Source organism: Hylobates moloch, unplaced genomic scaffold (assembly GCF_009828535.3).
Source record: "Hylobates moloch isolate HMO894 unplaced genomic scaffold, HMol_V3 SCAFFOLD_8, whole genome shotgun sequence".
Taxonomy (NCBI): domain Eukaryota; kingdom Metazoa; phylum Chordata; class Mammalia; order Primates; family Hylobatidae; genus Hylobates; species Hylobates moloch.
In genome coordinates this window covers 121682787-121706826 of record NW_026652283.1, presented here as the reverse complement: position 1 = coordinate 121706826, position 24040 = coordinate 121682787, and the positions used below count along the sequence as shown (strand labels likewise).

The following is a 24040-nucleotide window of genomic DNA, read 5'->3' as shown; positions in this document are numbered from 1 at the left end:
ACACATGCCACTACGCACAGTGCACACCACACACTCAACACACACCACATACACACACACCCAATCACATACTACATATACCCACACCACACACACACAAGCCTTTCCTAATTATCTAAAGGACAAGCTTTTCTGGGAAGCATTCCCCAGAGCTTCTAGAGAAATTAGTGTCACCCTCTTCTATGGTTTTGTAGTAATGTTTTTATATCACCAGTATAAATACTATCATATCAAAAGGGTAATCAATGTGCCATAATAATTCTTTAAGTATGTCTCCTCTGCTAGATGATTAGCTTCCTGAACACAGGCTCTGAAGAATTTTTTCATAGTTTTAAATCCATTGCATGGAATACAGAAGGCTCTCCATAAACTTCCTGAGTTTAAGTGGAATCGGATTGGAAGGCAGTAGCAAGGCACAAAGTGCGGTGAGAGCCAAGCTCAGGAAAACCGGTGTCCTTGAGCAGAAAGACTTAGGAAGGGTGCTCGCTAGCGAGGAGGGAGGCAGCAAGGGGCCAGCCCGTGGGGAGCCTTAAGCACCGAGAGCAAGGCGGTGCACGCTTTGTCTGGCAGGGGCTGGAGTGGGAGAGGGACCGTCCTTGCATTCTGTGCGAATTTCTATGGCAATGACATGGAGGGAAATGAAGGTAGGAACAAGAGTCCCAGTGGGAAGTGGCCTGGCAACCAGAGGTGTCCGCAGGACACCTGAGCCTCAGCAGTGGCTGCGAGGATGGGAGGGAGAGCCAGACCCCAGCCTGTCTGGGGAGAATCTGGATGCCGGAGAAATGGATGGAAGGGAGGGTGGGGGGCTGAGTGGCGGCGGCTGGGCTGTGCTCTCTCACTCAGCCCCAAAGCGGGGAAGGCTGCTTGCCTTTTGGTTCATTTCCTTTCTTTAATACACAGTAAATTCCTGGTCACCCTTTGTTGTTGGCTGGTTGGGTTTGTCGCTTTCCTTGTTGTTTACAACCTCCAGGTATTTGTGGACAGATCTTATCATCTCCTTCCCTCTTAGTCACCTCTTGGCCCAACTCTGCGTATTTTACTCTTTTTAACTCTGCTCCTGTTCTGACCTCCCCACTCTCGGAAGCATATTTGCTTTGTGTTTTCAGATTTTATTTCATTTTGGCTATTTAAAGAGATGCAGTAAACTAAATGTGGCCTGGCAAGTCTGGTCTTAAAATAGAAAAAATATATATATGTATATTTGTGTGTGCATGTGTGTCAGTGTACATAGGCGCATGTGTGTGCCCGTGAGTGTGCATCCGTGTGTGGGTGTGTGTGTGGCCAGTGTACTATAAACCCAGGGCATCAGTCTCCTGACGTCATTGCTTGCACTTTTTGCCATTCTCCCCCAAACATTAGTTTTCAGCCTGTATTTTCTCAGTTTCCCCAAAAATGATTTAAAAAAAAAGTCAAATCAGAAAGTGATCAGAGTCTACTACCGGACTCTGCTTTCGTATCCATCCATGTCTCTGAGGTCTTGGGGTCATAGGAATTTGCTTATTTTGATAGTCCCATTAACATGAATAGTTTCAGAAGGGCCAGCTCAGTTTTGTCTTCAATTTTCTCACCAGTGATTGTCCAGGGGTGGGGTGGCAATGGAATGCAAAGGGGCATGAGTGAACTTTTCGGGATGATGGAAATACTCTGTATTTTGATTGAGGTGTTACTACTTCAATGTGTCAAAATCATCAAAATTTTTACATTTCATCATTTGTAAATTATACCTCAGTAAAGTTGATTTTAAAAGTTAAACACATACACTTTGCTCAAAAATGATCCTGTAAAGCATTTATGCCTTTATATGAATTTAGCTAATGCATTCCCTCCCCAGGGCCATTTGCATTTTAGGATATAACTGATGATGTGGAAGGTACCAGCAAGGAAGTATGGGATGGGAATCTGGGGATGGAAGTAACTTCCTGCTTTCAGTAAGTTACATAGGCGCTCCTTGTTCATAAGGCTGAGCTTGATTTCAGATAAATAATCAGAAAGTAGCTTGTGCAATGTTTTAAGAAGATGATCCAAACTGGGACTTAGTAACCAACTCCACTTGCATTCTCTGAACTTCACATCAAGTCAATACTCTTTATGCTACAATTCCATCTTACATTAAAAAGCAGGTCTAATAGGGGACCCGATTCCCATGAAATAAATGTGCTTTTTATAATGCTTGATTTGCAAGTCAGTTTCAAAAATAATTTGGTGAAGATATCAGGGTTATTTTTACAAGATTAAAAATCAGTATTAAATAGATTATTTTATTCACTTTGACTTTTTTTTTTTTTTTTACCTGTCCGTGACGTGTGTCTCCTTTGATCCATACACACACCCTGGCCAGTAGGAAACAGGCACACTCTGCTGGTGGCAGAGGGATGGGGACTGGAGCCTGATCTTGGACCTTCCCTGTCTCACCTAGCTCAACCCCCATGCTGTCATAGGCCACAGCCAAGTGGCCTTCTAAGGTTGCACTGGAAGGAGCCACAGCCCCTCCATGGAGCCATCCCAAACACAGCTTCTCCACGGAGCGCTGGTCTCAGCCCTGGAGGCCAGCAATGTGCTTCACCCACTGGCCTGCCACGTTCCAGCGAACAAAAGAGCTTTTGACTGAGAAGTGGAAAGTAGGTTATTCAGATCAGATCTCTGTTGTAGACTCCAGTACCCTAATGATGAATTTTTAAAATTAAACATTCCCTAACAAACCTCCAAGACTCTTCGCTTGGGTCGGTCAAAATACAGTGGAATGTGAGAGCACGTGTCAGAATGCTGCAGCCTATGTTTGCTGTTGTCGTTGTTGTTGTTTTGAGACAGAATCTCACTCTATTGCCCAGGCTGAAGTGCAGTGGCACAAACTCGGCTCACTGCAATCTCTGCCTTTCAGGTTCAAGTGATTCTCCTGCCTCAGCCTCCTAAGTAGCTAGGACTATAGGCGCGTGCCACCACGCCTGGCTAGTTTTTGTATTATTAGTAGAGACAGGGTTTCACCATGTTGGCCGGGCTGCTCTTGAACTCTTGACCTCAGGTGATCTGCCTGCCTTGGCCTCCCAAAGTGCTGGGATTACAGGTGTGAGCCACCACATCCGGCCCAGCTTACTTTTTATACTATGAACAAAACTTCTTAGAATTACCAACTTAAGTACAATAGAAGCTTTTGAAATTAGCTGGGGGGGAAATTGAGTTGCTAAGTAAGGAGGAGTAAGAGCAAGAAGATCAGAAGGAACCACAGAATCGAAAACGTTCAAAAGGAAAGAAAATCAGGTAAGTGTTCGGCGCCATCCCTTCATTTCATAGGGGAAGAATTAAGGACTAGAGAAGTCAGGTCACCCCGACAGGACCTTATGTCCCTCCCTGTCACCTGACCTCTCCCTGTGAGTCTCCGTGGTCCTGGTCCCACAGCAGGTGCTTGGGGTCCCAGAAGGAGCCCAGGTCTCCTGACACCCAGCCCCGCTCTTATTGGGTCCCTGAATGTGGAATGGTTACTCATGTTGGGGGAATTTTATATTCTTTTTTCCAAAAGTTGATATCCAGCTCGGATCTGTCCTTCCTGGGAGCTTGTCACTGCCCTTTCTCTCCTCCCTGCCAGTACTCCTGCTCACTTGGGACTCACACTCTTTGCAAAAAAAGCTTGTTTCACCCACGGGTAAGTTTTGTAACTAGAGCAGGGAGTCCTTGCCTTTCATTCTGATGCATTCCCCAAAAGCAGAAAAGTGTTATGCGATGGGAGTTTGCATTTCTGACCAAAGAGTCCGCAGCAAATAAATCATGGAAAGGAACAATATGTCCTTAAACCAAGATGTAACACTGTAAACCTCTACTGTCTTATGAAATAACAATACTGTGCTTTGAGTAGCCAGACCACATAGTAGCTGGACTCTGGACTCTAAGCAGGGATGAAGTCAGTGGCTGCTGGTCTGGGCCTTCCCCAGAACTAAGCCAAGAGATCAAATTTTGTTTTTAAGTTCTATGAATCACAGACATTATTTTTGTAAAATTTTTTTTTTTATGAGACAGAGTCTCACTCTGTCACCCAGGCTGGAGTGCAGTGGCACGATCTCAGCTCACTGCAACCTCCACCTCCCGGGTTCAAGCAATTCTCGTGCCTCAGACTCCCAAGTAGCTGGGATTACAGGTGTGTGCCACCATGCCCAACTAATTTTTGTATTTTTAGTAAAGATGGGTTTCACCATGTTGGCCAGGCTGGTCTCAAATGCCTGACCTCAAGTGATCTACCCGCCTTGGCCTCCCAAAGTGCTGGGATTACAGGCATGAGCCACCATGTCTGGCTTTGTAAAAATTTTTTAAAGCCAATTTGCTTGTTTAAAAAACTAAATCCACATTGGTAAGTTTTGTTTTACTAAAAAAATTGTGAATAAGTTGTAAAGTTTTTGATAAGTTCAGTGGCTCCTATAGGCAGACAATAAATTGCTAAGTCCCAAAGTATTGCAAGATTCTGGAGAGTACTTTGTTCATACTTTGAAGAATATGCATGATTATAAGCAAAAACAAACTACTGAAGCCTTGAAATGATGAGGTTGTTTCCATTTACTCGCGCATAAAATAATATATCCAAAACATCCAGCAACGCTCAGACGAAGAGAGTAAAACGCTTTTGAGAAATCAGATACGATTCATTCCAATTCAACTTGAAAATTCACAACAGTCCGTGTTGCATTTTATGCATCTCGAACCAAACCATGGCTTTGAATAAAGGCTTCATTTAAAAACCTAACCTATATATGGTGGGTGTTCATGTTCTATTAAAGCAAGATCCCTGTCCTAGTTGGAGGGAACTTCCCTAGGTCCTGCAGCATAAACCAGTGCCTGTCGACCAGGGAGTGTCAGGAGGATGTGCTGCTTCCTGCCCCCTCCTGCGCAGGGTGCAAGGCTGTGCTGAATGGAGATATTCTAGGAAGGAGGAGGGTGTATGTGAGATGGTGCGGCATCCACAACAAAACTAATAAAGCATTAGCAACCTTAGGTGACATGATTTGGCTATGTCCCCACCCAAATCTCATCTTGAGTTCCCACATGCTGTGGGAGGTAATTGAATCATGGGGACAGGTCTTTCTCATGCTCTTCTTGTGATAGTGAATAAGTGTCCCAAGAGCTGATGGTTTCATAAGGGGGAGTTTCCCTGCACAAGCTCTCTTCTCTTGTTTGCCACCATGTGAGACGTGCCTTTCACCTTCCACTATGAGTGTGAGGCCTCCCCAGCCACGTGGAACTGTAAGTCCATTAAACCTTTTTCTTTTGTAAATTGCCCAGGCTTGGGTATGTCTTTATCAGCAGTATGAAAACAGACTAATGCATTTGTAAACCAAGAGGCTGATGGTGTTCAGGACACACCGTACCCATTTATAGCACCTTGGCATTTCAGAAAATCGCAGAAGCAGGAAGGCCCCTCTCACTTTCCCCTCCGTGCCCTTCTCCGCTGGGGCAGGTTATAAGATCCTCATTTGTGAGAGTCTGTCCCAATACTTGGAGGAAAGGAACATCCTTGTCTCTGAAGACACAGAGCACAGACAAGAATCAGAACAAACAGGCCTTTCTCAGTGACCCCAGTTTATTTCCATTAGCTCACTCTGTTTGTCTAATCACCTCCTCCACCACTATCCACTCTTCATCAAACCTAAGTACAGAATACCGAAGTTTGCCTGTTTCTTTGGGTCCTCCTTTCCTTATGATGGCTCCTGTGTCACATGAAACACATACTAAATATGTGTGCCTGCTTTCCTCTTGTTACTCTTTTGTTGCAAGGAAGGGCCCCAGCCATGAACCTAGCAATGGGTGAGGAAAGAAATCTTTCCTTCCCTGCTGATATGGTTTGGCTGTGTCCTTACTCAAATCTCAACTTGAATTGTAGCTCCCACAATTCCCACGTGTTATGGGAGGGACCCAGTGGGAGATAATTGAATCATGGGGGCAGTTTCCCCGCATACAGTTCTCATGGTAGTGAATAAGTCTCACGACATCTGACAGTGAATAAGGGGAAACCCCTTTCGCTTGCTTCCCATTTTTCTCCCTTGTCTGCTACCATGTAAGACGTGCTGTCCACCCTCTGCCATGATTGTGAGGCCTCCCCAGGCAGGTGGAATTGTGAGGCCATTAAACTTCCTTCTCTTTATAAATTACCCAGTCTTGGGTATGTCTTTATCAGCAGCATGAAAACGGACTAATACGCTTACCAGGCCCAGGATTTGTTTGGCGATAAAGTGATCTGTTCACCCCCAAGAAGTGGGTGGAGCTGGGAAAGGCCAGACCAACCATTTGGAATACTGTTTTTGATCCACCCCCAGGAGGTGAGGATTGGCGGGGGCTGAGGGGAGTGCTCACCTCCAGCAAGGTGAGCCGGAGCCCAAAGCAGGACTCCAGCCTCAGCAGAGGAACTGGAGAGCAAGCCAGGAAAGGCAGACGGAGCTGACTCGCGTGCCAGGGTGGGAGAGGGCGCACGGCCTCCCCAGACCCTGATGAGTGAGCACAGTGAAAACAATGCCAGGCCTCACCTGCCCGTGCGCACCGACTGGTGGCAGGGGGGCTGAGCAGGTGCTGAGGTGCCCACGGTGAGTAGGAGAGGAAAGGCAGGCGTTGGCCTAAAGGCAATCGCAAAAGAGAAATGCGTTGAGAATTGTAGCGCTGTATCCATCAAAAAGGAAGCTCATCTTTTACTGCCTGTCTGTCTAATTGTTTTAGACTTGACCCTGCATTTGCTGCCCTGATTTCTTGTCCTAACCCTTCAAGCTTCTTAAAACAGGGACTCTATTTTCTTCTCCTTTGGTCAGTGCAGGGCCGCAGGGTTCCCTTGCTAAGTGCTTACTGACAGATGTAAGTTTATGGTTAGAGATATGAACCCGCTTGCTCTTCTGAGCCTCTGTGATTCTAATTCGGTCCTTTGCTGTCATTAGAATTGTCTGGGGAGATTTTTGTAACTCCTGCTACTCAGGCACACCTCGTATACTTAAATCAGAATGCTCGGAGTTGGGGCTCCAGAAACTGGAGTTGTTCAAGCTCCCCGGGTGACTGCAGTAGCAGTCAAGTTTGAGAACCATGGGCATGGTAAAATCTTTGCTCAGCCTGAGCAGCCTATGAGCTTCACCTAGGTAGGGAGCTTTAACAATCGCTAATGCCTAGGCCTTACCGCCCTCCATCCCATGTTCTGACTTAATTAGCGTGGGGTGGGGCCCCCAAAACAACATTCTAACAGCTTCCCAGGTGATGAGAATGCACAGCTAGGATGAGCTTCTCCTCTGAATCATGAAGACCCACAGAATACTGCAGAGTTGCTGGGGGTGGTCCTCCCCAAATTCTCGCCTAAAACCCCCAACTTTCAGTGACATTGTGGACCTGCTTTTGTGTTATTAGAAGGTTTACAAATTTCTATGCCACCTATCAGACCATTTTTTAAGGATCAAATAAAAGTTTCTATAACTTTTATAGTTCTTTCCCTGTGCATTTTCTCATGATATTGAAAAACGACAGTGAAAAGCAACCAAGGCATTTCGGCAGCATGCTGCTGACTGGTTCACGCAGTTACCACCAAAGCGCATGGACGCGGCGCAGAGCATCAGCCTGTGCCCACTAACGGGGACAGAAGCCCACCGCGTTCGAGTTTTGACATATTTCTCGCAGTTGTTGAAAACTATGAGGCATGAAATCCAGATTTATGACTTTTTAAAAAGTTATTTGTGGATTCCCAAGACGATTATGTTCCCATCACTTATGTAGCCTTAAAAGAAAAAAAACTCAAATGATGCTTTAAAAAAATCCAAGTTTGGCGCTCGCTGCGTTCCAGTGTCAGTTGTCTGAATCACATTCAGCGAAAGTCAGGGAAAAAAATACATTCTGCCTTCCTTTAACTGCTAGTTTGTCATGGAGAACAGAAAGTCCCATTTGTATGTGGCTTTTGGAAAAGCTAAGCCGGGAGCGATTATCCTGATGCACTTTTACTTTTTGCATAAAGTAAGAATTTGAGGAGGATGTCCCGGGAGAGTGAGCCACTTCTCATTTCCCAGGCCTCGCCTGCCGTCCTCTCTGACAACATCATAGATTTTATTTTTGCCGGGAATCTCATTGTCAAAGCAATGCCCCCCCACCCCACACACACACACATTGCCAGGTAAACCATAGAGGGTGGGGGGGGCCCAGTTCATGATTCCCTTAATACACCCCCTCCTCTGCCATCACCTCCTTTTTTGTCTGGATAATTTCTTTGGCAGTTCTCTCAACTTTTATTTCTGAAACATCCTAAAACATCTCAGTATTCAAAGCAAGGCTGATTATGTAAACCATACTCCCATGCCTGACAACACATGTTTTTGCTTGAGGCCTTTACTGCCAAGAGCCGTAAGGACCCTCTAAGTCATGTTCGCTATTTTTACTGGCCTTGAGAGGCTGCTTGCTTTGACATGCTCTTGTCTCCGTTGTCAGACTGTTAAATACTCACCCTTCTAGTTCTCTTAAATAGATGCAGATGCGTGGGGCTGGGTTGCCACTGAGCCCTCTTCTCTTTTGCAAGAGCTGGGATGGGGCCAGAAGGTGGTTTGGAAAACACGAGCCACCTTGATTTTAGACAAACTCTAAGTTACAATCAGGTGTCTTCATTTATAACATTTAACTTTTTCTTAACCTGTTCAAGCCATGTTGTTGGCTACTGATTAGAATATCTTTTTATAACTTACCTGAAATCTCACTACTTGTTCTGACCATCCCAGAGTCCGGCGTCAACTGTCATTTCGTGCTGCTCTTTCCAGCCTTTCTAGTTCAACTCTTAGCAAAAGCCATAATCTTCCTCCAGTCTGTTTCCTTTCTGCAGTGACAAAATTGCCCAGGGAAAGGAAAAAGAATAGCATCTATCTTCTTGCTTTTTAGCTCCCTGGTTTTAGGCTTTCTTTTCCCCCGTGATGAAAAAGTATAATCATTCTGCTTAGAAAGTACAGACCCCTAAGCCCACTTCCAAGAGAAGGATGGATTTTCAAGTCTGTTATCTCTACTTTCCCAGAGACCGGGGGTCTCCCAGACCAGAAGTTGACAGAACTGTCTTCATACACTCGAGACAACTTCATGCCCATTTCCTTAAAACTAAGAACATAAGACACTGATTTTTCTTCCAAAAAAAAAAAAAAACCTTTCTTGTTCTTTCAAGCACTGTCTCACTGACAGTGTTTCATACAAAATTGAAACTTGGAACTTTTGAACTGCAAATTTAGCAGAAAATGAATCCGTGCTTTTGTGGCTTTGCTTGTCACCTCTGCTCAGATGCCTCCCAGACCCCTCTCCAGCTGCAAGCTGCACGCAGAACTGTTCCTCTAAAAGAAAACAAACTCCTGTTTTTCCTACTACTGCTACTACTACTAGTATTGCTACACACACACACACACACACTCAGAGAGAAAACAGTTCTGACACCAAATGTATGGGTTTTTTTCACACCAAACAATTCTGCAGTTCACTGCAGACACCAGCTGAGCGTCCTACAGTCCAATTCTGGCACCACCTGCCTGGAGTTAGCAGGTGAAGGACTCAGGCCCACAAGCCTGCCCGCATCCCCATGCCAATTGCATGTCCCAGGTCTCCCTTCTAACTGACCAGCGGTAAATCAGGGTTCCCACAACCCCCTCCTGAGATTTGTAACTTGCTAGAGCAGCTCACAAAACTCAGAGAAACACTTCACATTGACCAGTTCATCACAAATGATATTTTGAAAGGATGTGAATGAACAGCCAGAGAAGAGATGCACAGGGCCCGGGGCCAGGGAGCGGGGCACACGGAGCTTCCATGCCCTCTCAGGGGCCATCACCTCCTGCACCAGGGTGTGTTCAACCCCAAGCTCCTGAACCCTTTAACATCAGGATTTTTTTTTTTTTTTTAAGACAGAGTCTCTCTGTGTCGCCCAGGCTGGAGTGCAGTGGCGCGATCTCGGCTCACTGCAAGCTCCGTCTCCCAGGTTCACGCCATTCTCCTGTCTCAGCCTCCCGAGTAGCTGAGACTACAGGTGTCCGCCACCACGCCCGGCTAATTTTTTGTATTTTTAGCAGAGACGGGGTTTCACCATGTTATCCAGGCTGGTCTCGATCTCCTGACCTCGTGATCTGCCCGCCTCGGCCTCCCAAAGTGCTGGGATTACAGGCGTGAGCCACCGCGCCCAGCTTAACATCAGGATTTTTAAGGAGCTTCATCACATAGGCAGGATTGATGAAATCATTGGCCGTTGAGTGAACTGCAGACCTTGTGGGGGTGGGGCTGAAAGTTGCAACCCTCCAAAGATTGGGCACGTTCCTCTGGCACTCAGCCCACAGCCTCCAGGAGCCACCTCATTAGCATACACTCAGGTAGGGTTGGAAAGGGCTTGTGATAAATGATGAAGGACGTTCTTCTGCCTGCATCGCTCGGGGAATTCCAAGGGTTTTAGGGGCTCAGTGCTAGGAACCCGGGGTGGAAACCAAATACATATTTCTTGGTATAGCACAGTGTCACCCCCTCACTGCCTAATTTGGTGACTAGCTGCCCCATCACATTCTGCCTATTTAAGCCAAGCCCCTGTTCCCCATGGCCAACCTCCTCTCCTCCCCAGCCAGCCCACTTCCCAGGCGTGATAACTCTTCTGCCCCAGCTGGAGAGTCGTTCTGAGGCTTTCATCCTTCTCCACGTGCCGCCTGGCAGTGCTGCTGCCTGTCTTTTGAGGGCTGCCTGAGGTTCCCTGCTCCTTTCTCCATTACCTCTGCGACCTGGCTAATGCACATCCTCCCACACCTGTGCTCTTCAGCACCACTGCCTGCCCCGCCCGGTGCATGTCCTCATCCCCGCAGCCTCCACCCTGGGCTTCCTGACCCCCACTGCGTCCGGCACCTGCCCCGGCTCTCTCTGCCCAGCTGGCTGGCCTGCCTCTGTTCCGACCTCCCCTGTCTGGCCTGGTGTTCTGGGCGCCTCCTCCGCTCACATCGCCGCTTCACCTGCTTTTGCTATCTGCACTTTCCATGTCCTGCTCCTTCTCTCAGCTGGTGGTGCCTCTGAGAAGACTGAGAACCGCCTGTGAATCCCACAATTTCGTGGGTGTGGTGGGAGCAAAGGCAGAGGGTGTGAGTTTAGTGGGCGTGCGCCACTCTTTCAAGAAGTTTTGTTACAAAAAGATGCAAAGGAAGTGAAGAGGGAAGGGGGTTGCAGGACGGGAGAAATAAGAGCATTTTTGTTGTGTGTTGTTGTGACTGTTTTGAGCCCAAACATGACAAACAGGACAGAAGGAAGACCTGATGGAGCATGTCCTTGAGAAGGCGAGAGGAATGGGGTTGGCCTGGTGGGGGATCGGCCTTCCATATGGGGGTTCCTCCCCAGCAGCCCAGGGTTCTGGGGAAGGCAGGCCTGCAGCGGGTGCCGGGTGCCAGGGAGCAGGAGACATCTCTGTTACTTCACTGTCCTCAGTGGGGAGCCATGGCTGAGCGTGAGAAAGGGCTTACAGGCTGCAGGCCAGGCAGACGGGAATGGGCAGCGAGGAGGGGAGGACGAGCCAAGTAGAAACAGTGGTTAGAGACACGGAGGGCCACACGGCCAACGGTCAGGGGACTAGCACACCAGCCAGACCCACCCACGGCGATGCCGGCGCAGAGAAGCTCGGCATCTGAATTTAACCCGGGTTGTGGTTTGACTGAGTCCAACGTGGAGAGAAGGGCCAGGGAGTCACAGGGGGGTGGTGGGCTGTGTGCTGGTTTAGGGGCTGGGACACGGAGGGGTAAAGGCGGGAGGCAATTGCGTCTGCTGGGCAGGGGCCTGGGGCTGCTGACAAGGTGGGAGGTGGCAGGTACAGAGGAAGCTACAAGGGATTCTGCAGTTCCCCGGGGAGAGAGGAGCCCAAGGGATTGGGGGGTGAGGGGGTTGGAAGGGGCACCTGTGGATGTCCTGAGACTTCCAGGAAGTGGGACAGGATCAGTGATGGAGATAGGGACAGAGTCATCAGGGCCGAGAGGAATGACAGTAACAGTGAGGTTGAAGTGGGCAGCCCCATCTGGCAGCATGGGGTTTGGAGCTGGCTTGTGGAGGGCCAGGGAACAGGATGCTTTGAGGTGGCAGCTGGGAGCAGGGATGATTTTGATTGCCAACGGAGAAGGTTTGATGCAGAGTTTCAGGAGCCTTCATGTCTTCCCCATCTGAAGACCTTTTTTATTTTTATGGGATTGAGGTGATTGCCAGAATAGTTAATGGTGTGCTTCGTTCCTATTTCTCTAGTTTTTCTAAGGTCCAGGGGCTGCAGACATCGTTTGTCCTTCTCCCCGGTGCCAAAGACCAGTTAATTCCGACTTCGATGGGCTCAGTGCAGGCCACATTGTCACGTGTAACTCTACACTGAGAATTATTTTAGAAGGTTAAAGTCTTAAAAATATTTTGTTTTTCCAAATGGTGGCTTCTGGGTCTGCCTTCACCTCTTTTGCAATCATCAGCACTAGGATCTGCTTTTGGAGATGGTTGTGCAGAGCCAGGGCTTTCACCAAAGCTTGGCCGCTTGGACAGGACTCACGATGAAGGACGGTCAGGTGCCCCGGGTTTCAGATGCCTGCATCCTCCGGTGGGTGTTGAGGGTCCTGCCTCCTTTCCGCTGTCAGGCTGGCTCCTCCTCCCCTCACCCCCATCTCCTCCAGAGGAAGACCAACTTAATCAAATCTCATCACAACTACATGCTGCCTCCTGGAAAAAGCCTGCCTTCTCGCCCCCTCTTGTCCCTCCCTGCATGGAGGCAGGCCCTTTGTCCAGTGCCCATGTGCCTTGGTGGGTGGTCTTTCTAAGTCATCAGAGGAGATTAGCAAACACACATGTCGGTTGGCCTAACGCCCAATCTGCAGGCAGCCTCATGAATAATCAACGTGACTTGTCTCTGTAGTTCAATGTCTGTATCCGCCTCTCAGTTGGTATTGAACCTGGGGGAAAAAAAGATGGATTGTTCATTGGAAACCTCAAAACCTCGACAGCTGAGCTTTCTTACAAATGCCTGTGTGGCCCCTGTGGTATCTTAGTGTTCACCTCCCCATTTGCACATAGGAAGCCAGTCACATTACTGGATTCCTGATGAGTTTGACTTTTCATTCTGTCTTGAATCTCCCTCCCTTCCCCAACCCCATACCCCACCCTACTTCATCCCTTTCTCTTGGGTCTTCCTGATCCCAACCCCTCCATCTGTCCTCCACATTGCCTGCATAATGAGCCTCCTAACACACGGATCCCCCCATGGTCTTGTCTGCTCAGGTTTCCGAGGTCCGCAGTAACCACGCTCACACTGCGTAATCACGAACAGTCTGGTCCACACCTCATCACTTGGCGTGCATGTAAATGTTTTAGCAACTTAGCTCTTGCAATTATTGCCTGCCGATCCCCTTGCCCCTCACTCCTATTGACCCTGGGCTGCATTCACGCATGCCGTGGGTCTTCAGACACCCAGGTCTCAGGACCTGAGGGGCTCCTGTGTGCTTTCCGTGAGGAACTGTCTTTCTGCTCACAACTCCATGTCACATGCCACCATCATGAAGTCCTCCCTAAATGCCCCAAGCCCACTCAGGCTCCCACTTTCCTGTCCATGAAATGTCTGTAACTTCTAGGGTGTCCTGAGGACGCAAAGACCATGTCCCTGCATTTTTGCATCCTCAGAACTTAGCCTGATACTCACAATGAAATGAGAGTTCACTTAACAACACAACAAGCGAATGTGCAGGTACTTCCGCAGGGGGTGATGTGGGGATGAGTGCACTGATTCTGTGGCTCAGCACTGAGTTGGGGGCAGGAGGCAGGCGCTGGGAGGAGGATTTTATGTCTTAGGAAGCACAGGAAGGCCTTGCCAGGATCCAAGAAAAAATGGAAAGTAGACCAATGTAAGTGTTAAAAGGACACATTTTATTTTATCTTTTAAATGTATGTACACAGTACAGTTAACTTTTTTGTATACAATTCTATGAGTTTTAACACACATATAGATTAGTGTAACCGCTAATTATAAGACTGTAGGGAACTGGGGGAAAAAATGCATGCATTGAGGAATGATATGGCATATTTGGGGGACAGAGAACAGGCTTGATGAGGACAGAGTCTATTTAAAAGAGACAGTGGGCACTGCGATTGGAGGGGAAGGCAGGGCAGAGTTTTAGAGGACCCTGAGTGCTGGGCTACAGGATTCAATAAAGTTATTAATGAGATTGGCCGCATTGTGGATTCTGAAATATTTATTTAATACCTTGAGGAGGCTGTGAGTAGATTGTGCTGATGATTGCGTAACTCTGACTATGCTAAGAACCACTGAGTTGCACCCAGAGCTTGCATTACTGAGCGCTTTACCAGTTAGGAAGTTTTCACGTATTCCATACTTTAAATCTAAGGTGCCTTGACTGTAAGGCCCGCGAGTGTTTTCTGGACCACTCAGAGGAAGAATGCTGTGAATGAGAACTACAGCCCTGTAAGACACGTCCTGTATTGTTGTTGAGACAGGAAAGTGCATCTTAAAGCCAAGGAGTGACTTTAAAGGGTGAGCTCTACCTAGAGGGAGAAGCAAATGCACTAATTGAAATCCAGCACCCTGGGCTGGAGTAAATGAACCATCAGTCACCCATGGGGCTTCATTTCTTGGTGATGGATAAATAGCTGGGATTCCTTGAAGCTAGAAGCCATGGGGACATTCTGTTCTGCTTAGCTTTGTCAACAACACAGTCTGCCTTAACCGACTTGGAGGTAAATAGATTTGGAGAGTGTGAGCTCAAACCCATTAAATCAGATGAAGACACAAACGTAAGTACAGCCAATGTGTTTTAAAGCAAAGCTAATGTCCCTTCAGCCTTAACTGACAGACTTTCCTAGCAGTCCTCACCCTCTGCAACCCAGGGCTCCTAGGAGGAGCTCATGGCAGAGAAAGGCTTCTGGCTTCTGCCACTGCCTCCTCAACTTACATGTACGCATCAGTGTATATCCATGGGTATGAAATGAACATTTTATGTCACCAATAGCAGAGGAAAGCAGGAACTCTTTCAAACCCCACCCAAAATTCACTCTGACTACTGAGCGGTCCTGTTGTTTATTTTGGAGGACTTAACCCTGGAGCAGTCCATAAGCTCCACGTAATCCCCTCTTCTTTCATGATTTCTTTTAAAGAGAGATCTTGGGTTCTGTAGGGGAACATTTGTGCTTCACTGAAAAACTCCATTTGAGGCCTGCTCACGGCCTGCCAGCTTATCTGCTTGCAGCCTTCATTGCTTGGGAGCTGTTTTACAGCTTCATAAGTTGTAAATAGCTGCTGGCAGTGCAAACGCGCTTGTCTATGGGCAGGAAATGAATTCTGTCTGGTGGAGGGAATGCTTCTTGCCTTGTAGGAAAGCCAACTTTCTTTGTCCATTAGCAAGTTTATTTCAGTATTCCTAATCAATACATGTGTTCTTCGGATTGTCCTTTGAACCAGTTATAGCATCTGAGTTAAGTAAAATGAATACACTGTGTTTATTTTATACCTGCATGAAAGTTATGGGGTTTTTTGGGGGGGAGCGGGGGGTGTTTGTGTGGTTTTTTTTTTTTTTTTTTTTTTTTTGAGATGGAGTCTCGTTCTATCGCCCAGGCTGGAGTACAGTGGCATGATCTCGGCTCACTGCAAGCTTCTCCTCCCGGGTTCACGCCATTCTTCTGCTTCAGCTTCCCGAAAGTTATGGTTTTTAAAAAATTATCTTTTAACTTTTTTTAGCTAGAAAGTCCTGGGTCTATATATAAATAGATGAGCCTGGTTATCTCTGAGGTTTTCATTGAGGTAACAACAAAAATAAAACAGCACGACGCCACCCAGCCATCATTCCCCAACTTACGCCTGTCCCCTCCGCATGTCCTGCACGCACTCCTGTTTCTGGGGTGTGTGCATGCATCTGTCTGTGTATGTGTGTATGTGTGTATGTGTGTGTAAAGGTTTGCAGTGAAATTAGAATCATTGGTTTTTGTTGGGGGTGGGGAGTTGTATTGTTTTGAGGCAGGGTCTCACTCTGTCGCCCAGGCTGGAGTGCAGGGTCACAATCACAGTTCACTGCAGCCTCAACCTGCTGGGCTCAAGTGATCCTCCCACCTCAGCCTCCCAAGTAGCGGGAACTATAGGCATGTGACACCACACCGGGCTTGCTTATCTATCTATCTGTCTGTCTGTCTGTCTGTCTGTCTGTCTGTCTGTCTGTCTATCTATCTATCTATCTATCTATCTATCTATCTATCTATCTAATCTATCTATCTATCTATCTATCTATCTATCTATCTATCTATCTATCTATCTATCTATCTATCTAGATGGGGTCTCCCTGTGTTGCCCAGGCTGGTCTCAAATTCCTGGGCTTAAGCAATCCAACTACCTCAGCCTCCCAAAGTGCTGGGATTACAGGTGTTAGCCACTTTGCCCAGCTGAAGTTAGAGTTTAGAGCACATTGCTGTAAATTGCGATTACCAAGGGTGTTGAAAAATCCGTGAAAATAATCAACAGCAAGTTGACTTCAGAATTTGTGCCTTTGAGGCTTTTCACCTTGATCTCCAGGTAACACATAGGCTCCCTGGCGAGAGCCAGTGGTGACACAGTGAGAACACCACCTGCTGCATCTAAGGTTTGCAGCTTGTAATTCACAACTAACTTTTTAAAATGTACCAGTGTTGGGGAAATGTGCTTTATTTGCTGGATAGGAAAATTGGCCAAGATCAGAATTCTGAAGGCAATGTCACGGCACAAAGAAACTAGCTAGTGAAGTCCCATCCTAAACATTCGAGAGGTTGACTCCTTTTCTACTGCATTACAAAAAGGTTTATTTACTGCTTATCCATATAGTGAGATAGAGATTTGATCTCATTTTTTGGTTAAGAACAACCATTATCATAAATGTGTATGTGTGTGTTGTGTGTGCATTTTACAGAATTTTTAAAAATACACAGAGAATTCTTCACAGTTGTTAACTCTGGTAAATGGCGGGGGAGGCAGGGGTGAGAACTGATCTATTATTCATAATCTCAATGATGAACAAGATATTTCCAAAAATAGGTGGATTATTTAAAATTATTATTATTAGGATACTTTGGGGTTCTAGAAACAAAAACTTAACAAAAAAGTCACTTAAAGAATTTAGGGGTTTTTTTTCTGACATAAAAAGGACAAAATAAAGGATGATTTCAGTTTGGTCTGTCAGTGACTTAGAAGTGTTTTTCAGGACCCAGGGCTTTCCACCTTCCCACTGGGCCATTTTCAGCGTGTCCCATGGCCTCTGGGGGTTTCAGTGATCCAGGCATCGCATTAGACATGACAGTGTCCAGCAAAGAGAAGTATTTCTGCTTATGCATCTGTTTATAATAGTGAGAAAACTCCCCCAGAATCCCACCAGCGATTGATTCCCAGGTCACATTGGCCAGGATTGAGGCCAGCTGTGCCATGCTTAGTGCAGTCATTTGCATTGCGATCACCGGCGTTAGCTGGGACCAATGCTGGGACTTCTCCTTGGGCTTGAACACATGGCCAGGTGGAGGTTGGTGCCCCCCAGAAGAAGTCTGTTCTGCCAATAAAGAGGACACAGACAACACTGTCTAACAGGAAAAGCCCCTTTTTACTTTATACCCTTCCGTATTGCTTCAACGATCAAATACTGTATTTTATTTTGTTTTATTTTATTTTACTTTATTTTATTTTATTTTTTGAGACAGATTCCTGCTGTGTTGCCCAGGCTGGAGCACAGTGGCACCATTTCTTTTCACTGCAACCTCCACCTCTTGGATTAAAGTGATTCTCCTGCCTGAGCCTCCCAAGTAGTTGGGACTACAGGTGCCCACCAAAATGCTCGGCTAGTTTTTGTATTTTTAGTAGAGATGGGGTTTCTCCATGTTGGTCAGACCGGTCTCGAACTCCTGACCTCAAGTGATCCACTCGCCTCAGCCTCCCAAAGTGCTGGGATTACAGGCGTGAGCCACTGCGCACAGCCTTTTTTTTTATTTAGATAGAGTTTTGCTTTTATTGCCCAGGCTGGAGTGCAGTGGTGCAATCTCGGCTCACTACAAGCTCCACCTCCCTGGCTCACACCATTCTCCTGCCTCAGCCTCCCGAGTAGCTGGAACTACAGGCACCCACCACCACGCCTGGCTAATTTTTTGTATTTTTAGTAGAGACAGGGTTTCACCATGTTAGCCAGGATGATCTTGATCTCCTGACCTTGTGATCTGCCTGCCTCAGCCTCCCATAGTGCTGGGATTACAGGCGTGAGCCACCATGCCCGGCCAAATACTTTCATAATTAACTTTTTGAATGTTTGTGTGTCCTACTTGAAAATGAAAGATACTCTGTCTTGATTCCATTTTCATGCAGCTTGGCGCCGTGACGCTAGGGACCATGGCTTTTTCTTGCAGTGTGACTCACCATTTGCCAAAGCAAATCTCTTGTCTTGCATCAGCTCAGTCTCTTTGTCTGCAAATTAAATCAATAGCCCTTTCTACTGCCTATCTCGCAGGACATATTGCTAAAAATACTCACAAAGTCACCATCCAGGAAGAATCATTTGCCCCTGCTGCCACTGTCTCCTGCAAGTCACATGAAAGCTGCTGAGGCTCGGTATTTATTATGCTATAAAATTCAACACAAGGGAAGAGAAAAAGCAAATGCCATGAGCATATTTAAGTGTATTGGATCTACCCCATTGATGCTGGAGCTGTATTTTCACAGTGGGATCCTCTTTTGTTAAATATTACAGTAGTATGAAAACCTAGCAGAAGAACAGTTCACTGTTTCTCTGATTTTGTGAGTGATGTGGGCTGTGGAACTTAACTCTTTGCTGCTCTTCCCCCAACCTCCACCCTACCCCTGCCTGCCTCAGAGGTCAGCCTTGCCTGCTGCCCCTGACTGAGAGGACCCTGACCACCCCACCCCAGGTTATACTCCTCTGAGAAGGCCCCTTCATCCTTTCCCCGAAATACATCCCCTCAAATCTCTAATTTGTGTGAACCATTAATTTCAGATATTGCAGGAAAAATAAGCAGGGAAAATATGCAAAACAAAACGTGGATGGCACATAACCCACAGCATCTCTCAAGGTGTGTACACTCAAGAAGTCTTTACCAACCCGTAGTTAGGAAAATGCGTGTTCAGAATAACTGGGCCTTCCCGCAGTCCTCTGAGTCAACCAGATGACCACACATTGCCAGAATGAGAAGCAGAGCAGTCTCACATCCCTGCTTCTAAAATGTTTCCCAACAGCTCATTGAAACAACCTGGAGACACCTCTCTCCCCTAAACCCAGTGTGTTCGGGAATGGCTCTAGGAATTCTACTTTTGCATTGCTTCACTCTCCCTTTCCCCATCCAAACCATGGTATTGGATTTACAGCATTTCTTAGATCCTATAGAAGTCCTTTTCTGCCAAGAGCCTGGAGCGCGCTGGATTGAATGACGCTCTTCCAGCACATTTGCAGTGCATTAGAATCTTGCCGTCACTTGCACACGTCACCAAGTTACTTTAGTGAGAGTTCAGCCTAGCTACGGCTCTGCTCTGCTCTGCTAACAGTTGCTTTTCAATATTTTGTTTGAGGATTTGTAATAACTCAAAGGCCTACACTTTTTTTTTTTCTAATTTGTTTCCTTGAAGTTTTACTCATGGCTACTTCAGAAAATGTCAGTTTTATGTCATTAATGTCATCATCTTCTCTGGATTCTCAGAATTCAAAATTCACAGGAGCATGGCAGCCTTACATTCAGTCTATTCTTTTCATTAAAAAGGAAGTAAACCTCAACAGTTCACCTACACTATGGAGACTGGAGTGGTCCCACCTCTGTAATTCTCTCTCTGTCTGCCCCACAGCTGTGCCGAAGTGAGTGCCACTTGTCTGCAGGGCCGTATCGCGGAACCCTCTTTGCAGACCAGCCAGTGATGTTTGTCTCGCCCGCCAGCAGCCCCCCAGTGGCCAAGCTCTGTGAACTAGTCCACCTGTGTGGAGGCCGGGTCAGCCAAGTCCCCCGCCAGGCCAGCATCGTCATCGGGCCCTACAGCGGAAAGAAGAAAGCAACAGTGCAGTATCTGTCCGAGAAATGGGTCTTAGGTAAGAATCTAGGCACAGAGACACTGCTGTGTGGTCCAGCTCTGTGGGTCTTAGGTAAGAATCTAGGCACAGAGACACTGTTGTGTGGTCCAGCTCTATGGACAGGTTTCCAGGGAGGGCGGCGTCACGCTCACACCCCCTTCCACGCAGCTGGGGCACCTGGGTTGATGTCTCAGCCTCCAGCATCTGCCCTGCCAGCGTCACGTGGTCACCCTCGGCATTCCCGCCCCTTGCTGTTAGCAGAAGTACGGTTCACAAGGAAATGGGAACTCTAACTGGACTTCCCCACTTGACTTCCCTGGCTCATGTGAAAAACCCAGTCTACCCAAAGCCACCCCAAGCCACCCCTGTGTGCACAGGCTCTCCAGGCACCTCTTAGACCCCCCCCTCCCCAGTGCCTCCTTGTCCTGCTTCAAGAGTCCCTGGCAGCGCCTGGCATTAGGGCCCAAGCCCCCGTCCGTGCCATCTCCTCTCCCAGGTACATCTCGTGATCGCTCCGTCTGCTCATGTGCTCAAAGGGCATTAAAGACGTAAAACGACTCCATCTTTTATTTCACAAAGTGAGCACAGTGTGACCGTAATGTCCCGCTCTGGCATTCATGGAGTTGCACCAGGCGCTGTGTGCGATTCTGGGGAGGAAGAGGTGGTAGGAGCTGAGCTGTGATCGGAGGAGGCTGGAACCCCACGCCGTGCTAACACGGGGGCTCCTGGAGACTTGCAGGTGATCCCCAGAGAAGAGGGTTAAGGAAGAGTGTGAAGCAAGGATGGCCTGGGGAATGCGGAGGAGGCTGGGGCAGCGTCTGTGCTAGAACTTACCCACCCTGCGGTGGAGTCGTATGTGGCAGGACAAGCCTAGGGCTCCACTGTGGGGAAACCCCACACCCTCCTCCATGGGGTTGTGATAAACATGTTAGTTTGCTTGGGCTGCCATCGCAAAATACTACAGGCTGGGTGGCTTCAAGCAACACACACTGTCTCTCAGTTCTGGAGGCTGGAAGTCTAAGATGGGGTATCAGCAGCGTTGCTTTCCCCTGAGGCTTCTCTCCTGGGCTTGCAGACAGCTGCCTTCTTCCTGTGACCTCACGTGGCCTCTCTTCCATGCACACACATCCCTGGTGTCTCTGTGTGTGTCCAAATTTTCTCTTCTCTAAGGATACCAGTCAGATTGGATTAGGGCTCATCCAATGGCATCGTTTTATTTGCTTTTATTTATTTTTTTGAGACAGTGTTTCTTTCTGTCACCCAGGCTGGAGTGCAGTAGCACGATCATGGCTCACTGCAGCCTCAACCTCTCTGGCTCAAGTGATTCTCCTGCCTCAGCCTCCCAAGCAGCTGGAACTACAGGTGCACGCCACCATGCCCAGTTTTTTTTTTGTCTTTTTTTGTTTTTTTTTTAGAGATGGGGTCTCCCTGTGTCGCCCAGGATGGTCTGAAACTCCAGGGCTCAAGCGATCCTCCTGCTTTGGCTTCCCAAAGTGCTGGGATTACAGGTGTGAGCCACTGCACCTAGCCCCAGTGGCATCATTTTAACTTGTCTTTTTCAAGGCTCCATCTCCAAATACAGTCTCATCCTGAGTTACTGAGGGTTAAGACATCAACATATGAATTTTGGGAAGACACTATTCAGCCCATAACAATGAATCACTCTAGTTTCAGCCCCTGGGGCCAAGATCCTTACCTGACTTTAAAGGTACATCCTCTCTCTCTCTCCCATTCTCTCATTCTTTTTCTCTCTCTTTGCTTCCATCTCCTTCCATGTTTTTTATTCGGTCTCCTTTCTTAGTACTTCTGCTTGTCTCTAAATCCTAAACTTCTGGCTTTTCTCACCCCCTCCTAAACATTATCCTTTAATAGACAGGTAGATACTGTGTTTGTCCAAGATACATTCGTATCTAACTACAGACATTTTACAAATATCTTTTACATAATTGATGGTCATCCTTTCATATATTTTAAAAGTGTGGCAATCAAAAGTAATTTTTTAACTCTGGTGCACAGTAATTCATCTTTTGCCTGGAAACCAACTTCCAAAAATATATATATATATATGATTTTAGTCACAGTCCAAAAGCTAAGAGGCTGTTTACTCTTTTCTAAATGCCAAGAATATAACCTTCAAAACATCCTATGTTCTGAAAAGAGGCTGTTGTTTTGTGTTTTTGGAGAAGTGTATTATCAAAATGCCACCGACTGCAGAACAGAACTGGGTCTGAAAGCATGTCTGGGCCAGCTGACGGAACTGTGCACACGATTGATATCCACAGTGCATATCAACAAGCAATCTTTTTGGAGTTTGGAAAGCATGTGCCGTGCAGGGCCCGAGCCTGCCTCTGCACTCGTGTTTCCAGGTTGGGTGGCTCTGACGGCCCCTTCCTGTGGCTCCTGCGTCCTTGTGTGGAGTCACGCTTGCTCGGCAGCTGCTCACTTCCTCCAGTTGTTTTGCCGCTCGGCTCTCCCGCCTGTGGGTTTTCAGGAGGCGAATGTCTATCTGCTTAACCCCAAGGCTTCATTCCTGCAAAGCCCTTCAGAGTTCTCTGACTTCCAGGGCTGGGCCACAGGCCCCAGCCTCTTTTTCTTTCTTCCTATAACTTGTGTCCTGTTTCTGATTTCTCACCAATTATGCCATCTGCGTGTGCCCTTGGTAACATCTGGGTATTGCGTATGCTGGAGCCCTCACCCATGTGAGACAGGTCCCCTCGCTTGCTGGCCACCGGACCCCAGTGTGGTGGGCGTCTCCAGTGTGGTGGGCGTCTCCAGTGTACCAGGCCTCTCCAGCCCACACTCTCTGAGGTGTAAGATCACGTAGTTCTCAAGTATTTATTGGCTTGTATTTTTCTCTTTGTGAATTGAATTCCAATCCAGTAGCTGCAGCTATGTATTAATAAAGGAGGACTTATTTTTCTGTCCGTACATACTTCTGGCTCTTCTCACCCTCTGCTAAACATTATCCTTTAATAGACAAGTCGTTTTTTTGTATTTTTCTGTTTGTGAATTGAATTCCAATCTGGTAGCTGCCACTATGTACAAATAAAGGAAGGTTTATTTTTCTGTCTGTACATACACACGTAAACCTACAGAACACACGGTCCAGGGCATTGCGTTTCTTTCCTCATCCAGGTCGGCCATTTGCTTATTCTCTAACCAGAAACAAATCACGTACTTTTTTTTTTTTTTTTTTTCTGAGATGGAGTCTTGCTCTGTCACCAGGCTGGAGTGTGCAGTGATGAAATCTCAGCTCACTGCAACGTCCTGGTCAAGTGATTCTTCTGCCTCAGCCTTCCCAGTAGCTGGGATTACAGGCATCTGCCACCATGCCCAGGTAATTTTTGTATTTTTAGTACAGATGAGGTTTCACCATGTAGGCCAGGCTGGTCTCAAACCCCCACCCTCAAGTGATCCTCCTGCCTTGGCCTCTCAAAGTGCTAGGATTACAGGCGTGAGCCACCGTGCCTGGCCGAAATCACGTATTTTCTGTGGAATGCATTTACTTCCCATATAAAACAGAGTCATAACCTCCACCTTGCTTACCCCACATGCTGGCTAAAGGAGAAAACACAGAGAGTGCAAATGCCCTGTGGCAGGCATAGGCTTGTTAAGTGTGGCAGATTGACGGTATCCATGGATGTGTCCTCCCCATCCCTGACCCTTCGACAAAGCACACTGTGTCTTTTGGAGACTTTTTTTCCTCCCTTTAATTTCCATTATAACAAATGCTTCTCTGGACAATATTTCATTCTCAAAATTCGCAATATTGAAAAACTAGGAATATGTCAAACTATTTTAAAGCACCAAATCGAAATAAAAAGTTATTTTGTTTAAACAAATTATGAAAAGACAATACTAAAAAAAAAAATCAATTAAATTTATTCAAACTAGAATATCAACTGCTTTGTAAGGTAGGGTGCCTGGGCATCTAAGAGTAACTTGAGCCAGGCGTGGTGGCCCATGCCTGTTGTCTTAGCTACGTGGGAGCTTGGCTTGAGCCCATAAGTTCAAGGCTG

General features: G+C 47.1%; 1 protein-coding gene across 6 annotated transcripts in view; it reads left to right on the top strand.

Annotated features, from left to right (window-relative positions):
* Window positions 1-24040, top strand: part of MCPH1 (microcephalin 1) — a 238303-nt gene that overhangs the window by 195502 nt on the left and 18761 nt on the right. For all 6 annotated transcript variants that reach the window (XR_009214583.1, XM_058442965.1, XM_032162515.2 and 3 more), the window contains one exon: window positions 19802-20039. Coding sequence is in view for 5 of the 6 variants with exons in the window: in XM_058442965.1 (XP_058298948.1) it covers window positions 19802-20039 (238 nt within the window). In the remaining variant the exon portion in view is untranslated. The remainder of the gene's footprint in view (window positions 1-19801; window positions 20040-24040) is intronic.